Below are 18,113 nucleotides of genomic sequence, written 5' to 3' on the forward strand. Positions count from 1 at the left end.
AAACTTTTATTAAATATATTGTATTTTTTCTCTGTAATCTGTCTTTGTATAAAGCCCAGCCAAGAACCTCAAAGGGTAGAAGAAAAATATTTTTTATCCCCCTACAAGGAGTAAGACTGCAGAGAATCTAATTTTAATGTATTATTAGAGAATTTCCAAGGGAGAAGAATCTAGCTATAGGCAATATTCTTCTACATTCTGAACGGATGAAAATAAGCAGTGAACTTAATTTGTAGCTTTAGATAAATAAATTAATTTCATCTATGAATATGAGTAAACTTTCTAGTACCTAGCCACAAATGTAGAAACAATATGCAATGGAAAGGGGTCAGAAGGATGGATGGATCCTAAGTCTGGCCCAGGCAATCATGACCTGTTTGATGACTTGGGGCCTGACTCTCTACCCCTGTTATGAAATAGGTATTTTCAGCTTTAAAAGAAGGAAGTTGTCCTAAATTTATTTTTCCTCCAGACTAACTTTTATGTCGCTCCTACCAAAGTAACCCTTTCAGTTCCCCATCACAGTGGTTATAGTTCTATATCATAAACCAAGGGGGAAAGTTTCGTTTGGTTTCACATTCATTCATTAAGCAACACATTTTTTAGTATGGTTTGAGGAATACAGCAGCGTATTAAACACTATGTTAGGTACTGAAGATGCACTGTGTAATAAGACAGACACAGCTCCATCCCCTAGCTTAGTCTAGTATTAAATAACAAAGCAGTGTTCCGCTTTAATGAGCCTACTACAGATGCAGACACTTCTGATATGAAGGCCTACACAACATGATTTAGAATGTTAACACCACTGATCAAAAAGTAATGTTTTTCTTCTTTGAAAATGCCTTAGTCAGTACCTTTCTCCAGCTAAAACAATAACCTTCAGGAATGCTGCCAGACTTCTTCAGATACTTTTACCTATATCTCTAAATTCGTGTAAAGTAAATTGATTAGAGAAGAATGTAAATAAAAATTTATGGCCATATAATGGGTCCGAGCCAAAACAGAAAAGACTTAACATATGCAGAATAATGCTGAAAGAAATTAGACCTGAGTAAAGCAACATATTGCTTTTTTTCCCCCATACTTCTCTGTCTTTGTTTCTTTTTGATCATTTCTTAACTGTCTTTCTATTGTGGCATGATATGGTGGTGAGACATAGTTTTCGGTAGAACCAGAAGAACCAAGAACTAAATCTTAGCCCCGCCACATTCTAGCAACTTCATGCTGGATTAACTCATTAACTTCAATAAATGGTAGTGATGGTGAAGGCAGCAATTAAGATAATTATGAATAAGGAAATCAAAAAGAAGAAAAGTTATAACTGACCACAAGATGGAACTAAAGTTATCTGATTATATTACTCCTAAAATTTTGGTATTCTTAGTCCAGTAAAATATTGAAATAGTGAAAAGTAAAAAGTGAAATAGTGAAAAGGTAGTTCACTATTTCGTCAACAAACACTAAAATCACTTGTAATTATTTAAACAACTCAATATTTACTCACCTTCCATTCTCTATAAATAAACCTGCTCAGTGTTCTTAAAAAATGTTAATGTCATAAAAGTCTGTAAACAGGCTACAAACCTGTTCCTAATGAATGCAGGTCAAAGAGACATGACAACTAAATGCAATACCTGATTCCAAACTGGACCCTGCACTGAGGATGTTTGGATATGTTTTTTATATGAGCTTAAATATTCAAACCTGGAAATTATCCAACCATCTTCTCTTTGGATCAAATAAACACAAAACTCAACTTCCCTATCCACTTGGGGGGAATAGTTGATTACCAAATCAACTATTTTTTCACATTTATAAAAACCAGATTTGCAAGATTTGCTTTTAAATTCTACACTTGGGGTCTTTAATAAAAGATTTCCCCTAAAGAGCTTTTAACCCTGCCTCTCCTACATACACAATTATCTCTTATACCTTCTGGACACTTTCATTAAAATGTACTGTCATACATTTTATAGAGAGCAGGCAGACAGCTGGTTTGGCTCAGCGGATAGAGCATCAGCCTGTGGACTGAAGGGTCCTGGGTTCAATTCCAGACAAGGGCACATGCCCAGGTTTCAAGCTCGATCCCCAATAGGGGCATGCAGGAGACAACTGATCAATGATTCACTCTCATCATTGATGTTTCTATCTCTCTCTTCCTCTCCCTTCCTCTCTGAAATCAATAAATACACACACACACACACACACACACACACACACACACATATTCACTGGAGGCCCAGTGCATGAAATTTGTGCACTGGGGGCAGGTGTCCCCTCAGCCCAGCCTGCACCCTCTTGCAGTCTGGGAGCCCTCGGGGGATGTCTGACTGACTTGGGAGTGGGCCTAAATCGGTAGTCGGACATCTTTAGCGCTGCCGCAGAGGCAGGAGAGGCTCCCACCACCACCACCATAGCTGCACTCCCCAGTCGTGAGCCCAGCTTCTGGCTGAGCAGTGCTCACCCTGTGAGAGTGCACTGACCACCAGGGGGTAGCTCCTGCATTGAGTGTCTGCCCCCTGGTGGTCAATGTGTGTCATAGCAACCGGTTCTTCTGCCGTTTGGTCAATTTGCATATTAGCCTTTTATTATATAGGATATTCTAAAATGTACTGTCATAAACTAAACAAAATATTCTGGATGTGGCTTAACCAGTGAACAGTACAAAAGAGCTATGGACTCTCAGCTTTAGTAAGACAGCCTGAGACTGCCTTCAGGTGTACCACTGTTGCAAATCTGAGGTCAACAAACCCCCCAGGTCTCATCGCATGAATGACTGCTATGCTAGACCTGCTGTATCCTACACAGACAGATCAGTGTGCCTTCTCCAACTTCATCCAAGTATCTGCTACAAAATAAAGGGGGAAATGAAGAGTGTCCCCTGGGGTAAGCCAGTGGTCACCTCTCTGTAGGTCCACTCATTTAGCAAAAACACTGCTATTATGTGAAGACACACAGTCATGTCATGGAATTCACATTTAGTTCCTTAATACCTATCTATGTTTGAAAGTCAAGGTTCTTCCCAAAATGCCAGTTATATGATGACGCTCTTGCCCACAAAAACTCCCAACAATATCCTAACCAATCATATCTGTTTATTACCTGGCTTACCATTTTTAATTTTTTTATCTTATCCCCTCTGTGCCCTCTTCCACCTCCACCCACACCCCCAATGCCCCACAATCATCACATTCTTGTCCATGTCCATGAGTTCTCTCTTTTTTTTTTCTTGTTTGCTCAATCCCTCCACCCACCACCCTCCAATATCTACCCCCACAGAGCTGTCTGCCTGCTCTCTATCTATGAGTTTGTCTCTATTTTGCTTGGTAGTTCAGTTTGTTCATTAAATTCCATATCTGAGTGAAATCATATGGTACTTGTCTTTCTCTGACTGGCTTATTTCACTTAGCATAATGTTCTCCAGATCCATCCATTCTGTTCCAAAGGGTAAACATTTTTCCTTCTGGCTTCATCATTTCCTCTCCAACCTGATCTTCTCCCAGCAAGCCCTGTAGTCCAGTACATCAAGATCAGTGTGCCCACTTACCCACTCCCACCCCGCCCCCTCCTTTGCATCCTGCTTAAGTCAGCTTCCCTGGCCTGGCATAGCCCCTGACTTCTCAGAGCCACCCAAGTCTCCCGGATCTGATCTCTTAAAACCCTTGTTGTTTGCCACTCATTGTGGCATGTTATCCTATGCTACCCTGCATAAGTGTTTAATGGTTTGAACATATGTATTTTTAATATCTCAAACCAAACAGCAAGTTCTGTGAAAACAGAATACTTCCCAAACTGTATTTCAAATGCAGCCCTGATTATAGTAGAAGTTCAACTCAGCTCTACTGAAGGGTAAGCATCGCATTTTTCTTTTTTTTTTATTGATGAGAAATTTACCACCAAGAAATCATTATTTTTCATGATGCGAAGACATTTAGAAGTTTTCAATCCCAAGCTATTTATCTACAGAATAATTTCACACTCTTCTATATATCTCATACTACCTTAAAATTGTCTAGATTACCAAATCAACTATTTTTTCACATTTATAAAAACCAGATTTGCAAGATTTGCTTTTAAATTCTACACTTGGGGTCTTTAATAAAACATTTCCCCTAAAAAGCTTTTAACCCTTCCTCTATTACCTACACAATTATCTCTTATACCATAAGAGAAATAAACATTAAATCCCATTTGTGAAGATATCAGACCAATGTCCAAATGTTAAGCTCAGCTTTCCCCTTCAGCTTTAATCATGCAACTTGAAATTGATCCCTTAGTAGAGCAAGCAAAAAATCTAGAGTCAGGCAGGCTGTGATGTAATTTTCCTTAGATTGTTGTCCAATATACAAAATATTGTGTAATTTCTCTTAACCTTTTTTTCCACACAAATCCTGAGAATTGCTAGCTGAATGACCTTAGGAAATCATGGAACTTCTCTGTGCATTAGTTTCATCATTTGTAACAAAGGAATAATAATACTAGTCAGGACCTGTCCATAAAGATTGTTATGAGAATTAAGTATATTAAGACATAAAAGTGACAGATCCTAGCACATGATGGATCCTGGCAATTATTTCACATTATTACCTGTGAAATAATATTAGCCGCTATTATGAATATTGGTATTAATACTGTAAAGCGCCTAGCATACAGTAGGGGTACAGCAAAAGACAGCTGCTATTATTTTCTAAACCATATTAGAATATTTGTTGGTTATACCAAATGGAACTGATGATTAATTATAATATTTATCCATTTATCTATGTCAGGCGTTCTATAGACGTGGCCCGGGTTCAGCAGCATCAGCATTTTGTTAGAAACACAATTTCCTGGAACTTGTTAGAAATGGAAAACTTCAGGCCTCACCCCAGATCTAGTGAATCAGAAGCCCTTCAGGTGGGGCCCAGCAATCTATGTTTAATTAAAATTTTAAAAATTTTAATTGACTTTAAGTCTTGAAAATTTAAAGTAAGGTTTTCTTAATTATTTTTTTTATTGTTGACAGTATTACAGATGTCCCTCATTTCTTCTCCCTTTGCCTCCTTCCACTCAACTCCCGCCCCACCCCAGGCCTTCCCTACACTACTGTCTATGTCAGTGGTTCTCAACCTTCCTAATGCCGCGACCCTTTAATACAGTTCCTCATGTTGTGGTGACCCCCAACCATAAATTACTTTCTTTCCTACTTCATAACTGTAATTTTGCTACTGTTATGAATCGTAACGTAAATGTCTGATATGCAGGATGTATTTTCATGGTTACACATTGAACATAATTAAAGCATAGTGATTAATCACAAAAACAATATGTAATTATATATGTGTTTTCCGATGGTCTTAGGCGACCCCTGTGAAAGGGTTGTTCGACCCCCGAAGGGGTCGCGACCCACAGGTTGAGAACCTCTGGTCTATGTCCACTGTTTGTACATATCTGCATATGTTATTTTAACAAGCCCTCCGAGTGAATCTGATGTAGCTGAAGCTTAGGAACCCCTCGTGTAAGTCTAAAGTCTTTAAAATATATCTTATTTGCAAATTTTAAGAACCAAAACACTGCATTCTACTTTCAGAAGAGGTCTTTTCCATCAGCCCTTTACAAAGCCAGTGCTTCAGAAATTCTCCTATTTCATCGGTGCCCACAGATGTAAAATTACTCGATAACAAATAGAGCTTTTTTGTATTCCCTAAAAGTTATCACTGTGTTCTCAGCCTGGGGATTTACAATTCCTTCCAGATACCAAGTCAGAAAAGAAAGAATGGTGTGACTGGTTCGGAGGAGCCATGAAGTCGTTGACTTTTCAATGCGGGCAAAGGATATCTCTGCCATGAGTAAATTAAGCTTTCCAAGGACATGATGGAACAGAGAAAAAACCTGATAGTCAGTTGGGTGTTTCCCATGTGGTAACCGAGCAGATTACTAACAAGCAGGGCGTGGTTCAAAATTGGAACCCAGGGCCTCTTTCTCTCCAAATGCATTTAGGTATCAATAAAATAAATTTTAAAATTCAGACCAAATATCCTATTACACAATGTTAAGGAATAAATTTACAATATAGCTAACCAGTGCTAAAGAAAACACTTCTATATGAAAAGGGGCCACACACTGAACCTGACAAGCTCAGGGGAGGCCGTCGTGGCAGTCGTACAAACTCAGAGACCTAAGGATGGTCTGAAATTAAAAATTTTTAACTAAAAGCAGTTTATGGTGGGTAGTCATGTCCTAGGCCAGTGATGGCGAACCTATGACACGCGTGTCAGAGGTGACACGCGAACTCATTTTTTTGATTGATTTTTCTTTGTTAAATGGCATTTAAATATATAAAATAAATATCAAAAATATAAATCTTTGTTTTACTATGATATGTCTTTTGTTTTACTATGGGTTTGCAAAATATCAAAAAAATTTTCTTATATGTGAACTTGACACCAGAAGTTAAGTTAGGGCAGTGGTTCCCAAACTTATTTGGCCTACCGCCCCCTTTACAGAAAAAATGTCCTAGGCCAATTTCTTCCCTGACAAAGGTCAACCTTTACCTAAACTGAGTCTATCTCTTGTCTTTTTGCATCTATGATAACATATCATTGGAATGTCAAAGTAGTTTTCCTTTTCCCAGACCCCTCAAAGCACAAGCACTGCTCTGCGGAGACCATAAATCAACTCATTGTTATTGAGTTAATCACTGACAGTTAACTATCCTGTACCCACTTATGTAAAAGAAGCACGTGTCTATCATTTTACTTTTATACAATCCCAGAGGTTCCCCCCACACCCCTCCACACACCCCCCACATCCCCCGCTTTGCTTTCTCCCGCCTCCCTAACCTGTCACCAATGGATTTCATGTAACCCACTTAGTCTCCTCCTCTGATTGCAATGTATAAAATAAGGTGCAAAATTGCCATTCTCCAGAGCATTATCTCAACCTGCTGAGATTTTGCTTTCCGGCAATTGTTGACAGTTTGGCTCAAATTATCTCAAAAATTCTCTATAGGTTTGAATGTTTCTCATGTTGAACATCCATTATCAATTGCCAGTTAGATGGTCCAACTCAAGGAAAGACCATTATATGGACTTCTTCAGATTCTAATCTTCTAAAAATCACTTATCACCTTAAATTATTCCTTTTGAATATAGCCTCTAGGTCACGGCTCAAGTTTTAATTCTGGGTCCAAGTAAACAATTTAAAAGGAATCTTCTTTTTTTTTTTTTTTAATATATTTTATTGATTTTTTACAGAGAGGAAGGGAGAGGGATAGAGAGTTAGAAACATCAATGAGAGAGAAGCATCGATCAGCTGCCTCCTGCACACCCCCCACTGGGGATGTGGCCGCAACCAAGGTACATGCCCTTGACCGGAATCGAACCTGGGACCCCTCAGTCCGCAGGCCGATGCTCTATACACTGAGCCAAACCGGTTAGGGCTAAAAGGAATCTTCTTATCTTTAAAGTGTTTCCAAAAACAAAGGGTTTCCTTCCTTCCTTCTTTTTTTTTTTTTTCTGAGAACAAGGTAAAAGCTAAATCATAGGTATACTTAAATTTAAATCTTAGGTGCCATCTCTTATATTGCTGCCTTACAAATTTCTAGACAAGACAGAATTGCATGTGACCAGTAATTAAAACTAAATAGCTATATAAGACCCTCCAGTTTATAAAGTAGAATGGGTATAAACTAATATTGTACATAATAAAATAATGTTAGCAATGTTATATTTTAGAACATTTCTCTGGGTAAAATTTAGCTAGCCGAAGTCACAGTTATTTTTAAGAACAACCAGCTCATGATTCAGTACAATAATTAAAATTATGCTAAAGAATCATACATAATGTTACTGACACCAATGGTTTACCTAGCAACCATAATTTGCGAGGTAAACAATTGGTCTACTCAGTGTGTGAAGAGACTTGTGGAGGCAGCAGACCTGAATGCATTAACCGGGCTTTATTCTTAAAAGGACTCTGCAGAACGACAAATCAAAAGGAAAGCATTCTTGTCAGAACAACCAGTTTAAGGACAGGCTTAGTCATACAGCTGAAATACCAGAACACTAAAATTTAAATACCTTTGGAAAAAAGCCAAAGACAATTCTAAGTTTTACTTAAGCAATCTGTTCAGTTTAAACGAATGTAATTTTAGCTCTGATACATTTAAAAATAAGGCTACATCAATTTTTTTTCTGGAGAAAATCTATGATAAAAAACCCTAACCCATTCAGTGTATATTTTAAGGAACTAATGTTTACCCATATGGACATAATAGTAACTTAAGCAATCATTTAAAACCTCACAATATTTACTTTTCTCAGTCATATAATCCTCTAAAATCCACCATGCCAGATTCAGCCCCTAGGCACTGGATGTGTGCTATTTACAGCTGCATAAATCCTAATTTCCTAAGTCATGGTGATTAAAAAGCGAACAGTTGAAACTCGGAGGTAGAGAAAAGTAAACACAAGCTCCTAACCAGGGGTAGCCTGCTGGCAGACCTGCAACATCCCAGCCACAGAGCAATCAAACACGGCGCAGTCCGTGCTTCCGACCCATGCTCTCGTGTCCTGACTACTAGGGCAGCCCTACCAGTGAGCAGCCCTGGCGAGTTTCCCCTCCTATTAAATAGGGGGCTCGAACAGGAGGATTTGGAAGATGCCCTCCAAGGGTGAATCTAAGTAAAACAACAACTGAGCTGCCAAACTTTCAGAACCTTCAGCATCTTCAGTCTCTGTGGACACCCCTCGGAGAGGGGAGTGTGTGGGAAAATAGGAGTAAGTGAAAAAGGTCTTTGGGCCCCAAGATCCACCTTTAAGTGACGAGGGAGGGGTGCGCTCGGAGGGGGGACTACTGAAGTAATTCTTCAGTATCTCAGCAGGACTCTAAGGCAAGGGGGCTACAGGCCAGTCTGGCTCCTCAATAGATTCTGAGCCCCAAACCCCAGCTTTTCCTAAAATGAATCAACTAAAAGGGAGAGCCCGTTAGACAACAAAAGGGATTTGGATAACAGAGGCAGAAGGGCACCCAAGGCAACCTATGCCCACTTCACTATTTCGTCTGAAGCCATCCAGGTCAGTCCACTCTATACCACAAACTCTCATTTACAAAGTGCTTACCACATGCAAAGTGCCACGCTTTATGCTTAGATGGATTATGTCATTTAAATCCTCACAGTAACCTATCTTTGCCACCATTTTACAGATGAGAGACTAAGGTTAATGTCACACAAATGATAAACTGCAAAGACACAGCTTCCTGTCTCCCGAACCTCTTGCTGCCTCTCATCTTCGGCTTACATGTCAGACTGTTAACCCCGTAGGAGACCTCTGTTCAAAGGCAATTTGGTCCAAGTTTTCAAAAAACCAAAACAAACAAACAAACAAATATATATATATATCCAATATGCAAAGTGTCCTCTCAGAGTTTGACCAGGAGATCAGGAGTTCAATCACTCGCTATGATGTGTGCTGACCACCAGGGGGCGACGTGAAATGAAGGAAGGCCCCAGCTGGCAGCCAGAAGACCCCGATCTGGCTGGGCCTAGGGACCCTACCTTTGCATGAATTTCATGCACCGAGCCTCTAGTACAGCGGTTCTCAACCTGTGGGTCGCGACCCCTTTGGGGGTCGAACGACCCTTTCACAGGGGTCACCCTAAGACCATCAGAAAACACATATATAATTACATATTGTTTTGTGATTAATCACTATGCTTTAATTATGTTCAATTTGTAACAATGAAATCGGGGGTCACCACAACATGAGGAACTGTATTAAAGGGTAGCGGCATTAGGAAGGTTGAGAACCACTGCTCTAGTACTATTTATAAAATGAAACAGAAAAATCCAAGAAGAAAAGTCTGTTCTGGGATGATACTCTCAATCACCTCACTGCCCAGAAAAGCAGAACTATACCAAATTCTCCCTGGGGCCTTAACTAGGGTGGGGAAAAAAGGGAACAATTAAAAGACATTAAATTAACATAAATAAAATAAATTAACAATTTAGAAAGGGGAAAATTTTTGTGGTTGTTGTTAACCCTCACCCGAGGATATTTTTTCCGTAGACTTTTAGAGAGAGTGTGGGAGGTGGGGGAGAGAAACACCAATGTGAGAGAGACACATTGATTGGTTGCCTAGCGTGCACCCAGACTGGGGCCAAGGATAGAACGTGCAACCCAGGTACATGCCCTTGACTGGAAATGGAACCTGAGACCCTTTGTTGCATGGGCCAACAGTCTAACCACTGAGCAACACTGGCCAGGGCTAGAAAGGGGAAATTTTTAAAAATTATTTCAAAAAATGGGGAATACATCCCTAGCCCAAGTCAGCACTGCTAGACAGCTAAGCCTTGGGCAGAGCCCATAGATCTGGCCCCTTAGGAATGTCCCACTCAAGCTGTGAGGGAGGTGCCCTTAGTGTATAAGGCAATAATTCCTCCCTTCTTTTCCCCTTTCCCCCCTCTCCTTTGTCCTCTCTCTCTTTTCTCCTCTAACCTCCCTTTTCCTCCCTCCTTCCCCCATGGTTTAAGGACTACTTGTGACTATAGTTAAACTGATAAAACAGAGAATATACACAACATCATTCAAATTTTATCTAAATGATTTTATTCCCACTTTCTTCTCTCCTTACCCATCAATTACTCTTTCACTTTATTGACATTTTTCTTTGTCACCCCTTTCCCTTAACATGTATATGTCAAGATGCCCATTTTATTGAAAACTTCAAATAACACACTTTTCATTAATTAAAAAGAAATATGGTAAGGCAAGAAAGATAAGAGACCTGTTCCTCTCCTTTCTCTGTTTCTCCATGAATATGTTCAATATATAATAAAATCAAGAAAGAACAAATATTTCTTTCAAATATTTGGATTTTCTTATCTAAAATTCATATACTTACTTTCTCTTTCTCACTAATTGGATTATGACCAAATGGGCACCTACAACAAAAGTGTCCAACATGCCCTTTACTGAGACAAGACGAGGTTGACTATCCTTCTATCATCCCTTGGGTAAAACCAGGAAACAACTGCATGAAGGATGAACTTACTCTGATTAACTAATAACAAGCTTCAGTAGCCTGGTACCCCAAAATGTCTGGGGATATTTAATTACTTTTCATCAGTTGAAGTTAATGCTGTAACTCTAGACTTAAAAGAATTAAAAGTTAAAAACTATGCTCTCACATATTTGAGTTCTGTGCCATAAATTTCAATGCATAAGTCTTAAGATTATAAGAAAAGGCCACCTGAGCTGACTCTAGAACAAAACAGAACAGGAATGTAAGCCGCTAAGAGTGGGAATTAGCCAAGACTACATTGTTTAACATTCCCCCTCCCTAGAGTCGCTCATTTAATCAGAGCTCATTTTAAATTCTGACCTATAACATACGTCAAGAAGCATATAAGCTAATTTGATTATAACCCTAATCCGTTGGACCAGCATCTATCAATTGGCTATTGTGCCTAAAATATTTATTTGCCCAATTCTTACTCTGTTGCAGCAGGATTAAGACTTCAATCTCTAAGATTTGTTGTTGTTTTTTTTAAAGAGGTCATCGCCCGGCTGGTGTGGTTCAGTGGTTGAACATCGACCCATGAACCAAGAGGTCACCAGTTCAATTCCTGGTCAGGGCACATGCCCAGGTTGCAAGTTCGATCTCCAATAGGGGGTATGCAGGAGGCAGCCAATCAATGTTTCTTTCTTATTGATGTTTCTATCTCTCTATCCCTCTCCCTTCCTCTCTCTCTAAAATCACTAAAAACATATTTTTTTAAAAGTCACAGATACATACAGACTGAAGATAAAAGGATGGAAAAAGATATTCAATGAAAAACAGAAATAAATTCTTAAAAGCTGGGTAGCAGTACTCATACCAGACAAAACAGACTTTTAAAACAAAGTCTATAAGATGAGACAAAGAAGAACCCAGCAATTCCCCTGGTCACTCACCTGAAGAAAATGAAATACTAGCCCTAGCCAGTTTGGCTCAGTGGATAGAGGACTGAAAAGTCCTGGGTTCAATTCCGGTCCAGGGCACATGCCTGGTTGCAGGCTCGATCCCCAATAGGGGGCATGCAGGAGGCAGCCGATCAATGATTCTCTCTCATCATTGATGTTTCTATCTCTCTCTCCCTCTCCCTTCCTCTCTGAAATCAATAAAAACATATTTAAAAAAAAAAAGATGTATGCAGCCCTATGTTCGTTGCAGCATTATTTACAATAGTCATGATATGGAAGCAACTTAGGTGTCCTTTAATAAAGGAATGGACTAGAATATTACTGGAATATTACTCAGCCATGAAAAAAATGAAACCTTGCCATTTCACTTATATGTAGATTCCAAGAAACTTAACAAACAAACAAACAAAACAGACTCACAGATACAGAAAAACTGATAGTTGCCAGAGGGTTGGACAGTGGGAGGATAGGCAAAAGGTGAAGGGGATACAGGGGCACAAACTTATAGTTATAACATAAATAAGTCAATAATGTCACAATAACTTTGTATGGTGACAGATGATTACTGAATTTTTCATGAACACTTTGTAAGTTACATAAACATCAAGTCACTATTTGTACACCTGAAACTAGTATAATTTATATATCTACTATATTTTAATGAAAAGAACTTTATATTCCAGAATAAAATTTTCAGAAAAAGAGGTCACACTTTCCAGGTAGATCAGGATTTGATCCCTTGCTGCCTGAGTCTGAGGTTATGTGTAACTACTAAATTAAACACCTCGGAGGGTTGTCAGAATGACTAAATGGTTCCATGTATACACACAGTAAGAATATTCTTGCCAGCACTGTGATGGGCCCTAGGAGTGAGCAACACAGCTTTTGTGCACAAACAGCTCAACTACTGTTCTGACATTTACAGCAAAGGCAGTCTCCTTATGCTCAATCATCCAATTCATGAAATACCCATAAGACTGGTCTAGTTCCACATGCCTGGCACATAGCAGACCCCCATAGGTAACTACAGAATGCTAGTGCTGCGGTTCCCGTGGGAGTCACCCTCATTTGTGCTTCTAGTTCTCTAGCTCCACAAATCCACTCATTTGTGACTTGATTACCCACCTGGAACCGTAACAGTTACGCCCCAGATGACATGGGCAACCCTCTGTGACACCCTCAACACCCCCAGATACCCAGCCACCACAGGGGCATCTCTTCATCAAAAACCTTGCTTCCCTTAGGTGCACCTCAGAAATGGGAAAATCCTGTCAGAGCCTTCAGCTCCAAAGGTCCCCATCCACCCCCACGCTCACATCGGCCCGTCTCTGCCCTGCCCTGTGGAAAAGTCCCACTCGCATTAAGTGCATGGTGCCTGTAAGATGAGACAAAGCCTGGGAGAGAGGAGGTAAACAGCTGGCATCCTTCGTTAGAACTCACAGTATATTTCCTCACAAAAGCTGAGGATCTTAACCTTTTCTCTCTTGCCAACACGCCAGAGGATTCCGCGCCCTGCAGTGACAGCCCCTCCCTACAGAAGTGATTCTTCATGAGGGGGTGGTGGCATGGCCTCCACAAAGGACGTATCAGGATATTGGAAAAGGGTGGTGAGAGGGGGAGACCTAGAACACCTCGCAGGTAATTCCGATCTGCGCCCTGGAATGAGAACCGCTTTTATAGAAGGTCATTAGCTGCTATTACATTATTGGGGCCACTCCTATGCTACATGATGATTCCAATAGGACTTGTAGAATCGCTTAAGAATATAAGCACAATTTAAAAAATGTTTCTATGTGAGAAAACTCTTTCCAAGTCCCAAACAACAGACTTAAAACATTACCTACTTCCAATTTGTGACTGTAAAAGCGGGGAGAAAGTGACTAATAGTTAACCGTGAAGTCCTCTGGGTTCTTCAGCTGAGACTCACAGAAGCGTTGCAGTGAGATCAATATCTCCATGAAATTTTACGCAAATTTGTGTTCATCTGTATTTTTCTGGAGAGCTTATATCATATGAGCCATGGCACACAAATAAATATTATTTTAAGAACTGCAACTATTAACTGCTTCACAGACAGAGAAATGTATATACATAAGTACCAATTTCTGGGTCATATTTACAAGATATAAAATGAGTCTGGACTTCTGTCTCTACAATACACCTTTATTCTCATCTAACCCTCTGGCATCCACATAAATCTGATGCCACAACTTGGTTCAAATCTTGGTGGAGGGGGGGAAAAATCTTCCAGAGAATTGCAGCTTTCCCATGCCCTAACATATAAATATTGGCGTATTTCTTAAGCAGCTGAGATTTTTTAGAGTCCAATAATAGGTTATCCTAATGTCACAGAATGTGCTATAATCACTGGGTACACCTCCATCATCACCCATAGGCCACACACCAAATAATTACAGATGCCTGAAATGCATGTGACCTGCTCTAGAATTTAAACTGGTAAGCTGTGATTCAGGGCTATCCAATCAGTTACTGCACAGTAAAGCATGCAAAATAATTCCACGACGTGAAAGAAATAGAAACTGACCTTCATGAGATGCTGATTTATCCATTTTGTAAACGTTTTCTTTTGAACTTTGTCCCGTTCATCTGCAAGGGGGGAAAAAGACATAAAACAAGGTTGGTGAACTCCATGAGTAGACTTTAATTGTGATCAAGCATAGAAATAAAAATAAGGTATTCAAAAGAGCACTGTTTAGCGCATTGAATTTCTTGTTGAATTCTGGCAACTGTAGGCTGTCTGTAAGGAAGTGTTAAAGAGCAGTGTTCTATCAGACTGGTCTCTTCCCAGGGCTGTAATTGCCAACATTACTCCTTTAAACAAATGTCCTCCGCATCCTGTAGCATAAGCCCCAATCACCACCACCACCACCACCACCAAGATGTCTAATCTAAGCTTTTCACCTTCAGGGAAGCCCCTGCACTGAACTGCCCAAAGTGTTTCACCAGGTGTTACATCCCACTGGGTCTTCACATTCATACGAGAGAGGGGTAGGCAGTTTCATTACCATTTTCAGAAAGAAAGGCTCAGAGAAGTTAGAAGAACTGTCCGTGATTATTCAACAAATGGTTTAAAATTGTAGTAAAAGACAGGACTGCATTCTGGTCCTCTGGTTTAATTACTAACCATGCTGCTTCTCTCTTAGATGCCCATTTTAAATTGTCTGGTAAAAAAAAAAAAATACATCCCACCTAGATCCTCACTACGGAGAGGGATACCGCCCAGTGGCTGCTACAGCCAGGAGGCAGAGACCGCGGGAGACGGCTGCTGATGATGGAAGGAGAAAGACTATTGGAATGCTCTGGTTCATCAAGTTAGTATTTCAAAAGAGAATCTTAGTCTTCCAAGGTCTAGAGTGAACATTCAGCGCTACACTACTTTCTTCCTCCCTGTGTCTAAGGAGGTAATCCCCTACTTTCTTGTTTCCTTCCATCCTCCTCTCTGTGTCTGGGGACACCTCTCTTTTTCACTGGTCTTCTTTCCTCTCTCACCACAGTCCAGACATTCTTGGTCCTTTCCCTAGGGCTCTCTTCATCACTTCCTTCTCATTCTTTATCCATGAACCTTCTTAAACTATTTTAATGAAACGAAAGTTTCTTTAAAATGCTTGTCCTACTTATTAAAAGTATGTATGTACTTTACAATAATTTAAATATAAACACAAATATAAAAATCAGTTGGGAAATATATCTGTAAGACAAAGGTTACTAATATTAATACAAAAAAAAGAAATTAAAAAATGAACTTCTTAATGTATACAGACATATAATCCATTGAAGAAAATTAATGCCCACGGAAACAGGGAAAAGGCACACACATATATATCGTTAGTGGAAAATTAAACCAGATTTAATTTGGTTTAAATCTTTTGGACACTACTCAATACTATAACCACTAGTCACATATGGCTATTTAAGTTTACACCAAAGTTAGCCTAAGATATTGGACAATACAGATATAGGATGTTCCCACATCACAGAAATTTCTACTAGACATCACTGCTCTAGAGCAATTTGCCACTAAATATCAAAAGCCTTAAAAATATATACACTCTTTCCCCGCAAGTCTACTTCTAAAATTTGGTTGTGTGCAAAATGTATCTATAAGAATATAAATCCTAGTGTTTACAATAGCAACAGGAAAGCTCTGCAAAAAATATGTGTTCAGTGATCAGAAAATGGTTAAATAAATTTTAGTAAAGCTATTCAATGGTTTGTTCAGATTCAATTTTCTGCCAAGCTACTCAATGATGGCATATTACTCAGAGTTCTTCTACACTTTAAACCAACATGAAAGGGCAGAAAAGGGAATCAAATAAACCTAGTTTGTATTTCATAAGCACTTATTCTCCAAAGTACCTCCTTCAAACCCTTTCTGTTTCCTGCCATCATCAGGGAGAAACAACATCAAAGACATATAAGCATAGCCTATCCTTTGGTCTGTCCATAACAAATTCATTCTCAGTGCCCCAAACATCTAGTTTACTTCTTGACTTAATTAACACTGGGTGTTAAAAAATTGGAGAAGAGTTTGCAGAAAGCAGACCTAGAAGACAGAGGCTTGCTGAATCTGAATATAAATGCCCAGAATGTATGCTAAAATTGTTAATTTTGCCTGATTCCCAATGTAAAATCCCCAGACACTTTGCTTATAACTACTCCGCCAAGATCAATAATATTAATAATTAATAACCAACATTATCATCCACAAAATATTTATTAATCATCTGTTGGCCCCCTCTGGGGCATCATCTACACCTCACTCCTCTTTGTCTACCCCATAGTAGATATTGTAATGTTTTTATGCACTCAACAAATAAATATCACAATGTGAATTATGTTTCAAAAAGGACAATCCAACTCAGAATAACAATGTATAATCATTTATATAACAACAGTAGATACACCACTGAATCTCTTAAAACAAAATATGGTGCCTTAAATGTTTTTCAGCCTTGCTATTGTTCATGCATTCAGAATAAAACTAAAGTATTCATTAGTATCTAGGGCAAGAGCAAAGGGAAGCAATCCACTAGTCCTCCTTCCTGACAAAATGCAGATTCTATACTTCCCTCATTACCCAGTCATTCATTCCAGCATCTATCAAGTCGTTGGATGAGCCCAGTGCCACAGAGGCACAGAGACCACATGGCTAGACAGAAAGAGCACAGGTCCTTGCTCTCTGCAGCTCATCACCTAGAGGGCACCTGACAAGAAGGCAGTGTGGTAAGCATGCCAACTGCACAAAGGATGCGACACTCACCATGCAAGTAAGCACAAATGAGAGGAAGACCAACCCTGACCAGGGCAGTCAGGTGGGGCTTAAAGGGAAGGAAGTAGAGTAGCAAGACAGAAACCAACCATGTGCAGTGTTCTCCATCAAAAAGAAACCCTGGTTTGCCCTGGCCAGTGTGGCTCAGTTGGTTGGAGCGTTGTCCTGTACAAAGGATGTGGCAGGTTCGATTCCAGTCAGGGCAAATACCCGGGTTGTGGGTTTAGTCCCCAGTTGGGGTACATGTTGGAGGCAACTGATAGGTGTTTCTTTCTCTTTCTTTCTTCTCTCTCTCTCTCTCTCTCTCTCTCTCTCTCTCTCTCTCTCTTCCAATAAAATAAAAAAAGAAAAAGAAAATCCTGGTTTAAAAATTTCAGAATGAAAGAGCCCTAATTAGAACCCAAGCATTGAGATTCCCTCCAGAGTTGCTTCCATTACCCCAAGATACTGTCATCCTCCCAATGGAAGTGCTGAACACACCTCAATCTCAATCACAGACTGGGTGCTGAGGAATGTGGCCCTGCTGTGTGATGTGAACTTTGGACAAGTAAATGCAAATAATGGGACTTCAGTGCCAAAGTCTACTACTCATATCACATTTTCAGCATTTCTAAGCCTCCAGCACAAGAAAAGAGTGGACAAAATAAAGATTACTTCCTAGGCAATATCCATATTACTCCCACCCAATAATAATCTAGGATCCTAAAGTAAAATAATCAAGAAAAAAAACATTAAAATGTATAATTAATTTAAAATCCTTATAAGTAAAGAATAGAAAGCTTCCATGTCAAGTTTATTAATTTATTGAATAATAACATAATAATATGAACTCTAACAATAATGTTTTCTTCCCATTAAATTTAACATGTTGTATG

At 39.4% G+C, this 18,113-nt stretch overlaps 1 protein-coding gene across 8 annotated transcripts in view; it reads right to left on the reverse strand.

The window, feature by feature from the left end:
• The window catches only part of DST (dystonin), a 421,009-nt gene that overhangs the window by 237,682 nt on the left and 165,214 nt on the right, over positions 1-18,113 (reverse strand). For all 8 annotated transcript variants that reach the window (XR_002829777.1, XM_023755570.1, XM_023755569.1 and 5 more), the window contains exon 5: positions 14,494-14,555. Coding sequence is in view for 7 of the 8 variants with exons in the window: in XM_023755570.1 (XP_023611338.1) it covers positions 14,494-14,555 (62 nt within the window). In the remaining variant the exon portion in view is untranslated. The remainder of the gene's footprint in view (positions 1-14,493; positions 14,556-18,113) is intronic.

Source organism: Myotis lucifugus, unplaced genomic scaffold (assembly GCF_000147115.1).
Source record: "Myotis lucifugus unplaced genomic scaffold, Myoluc2.0 scaffold_80, whole genome shotgun sequence".
Lineage (NCBI taxonomy): Eukaryota > Metazoa > Chordata > Mammalia > Chiroptera > Vespertilionidae > Myotis > Myotis lucifugus.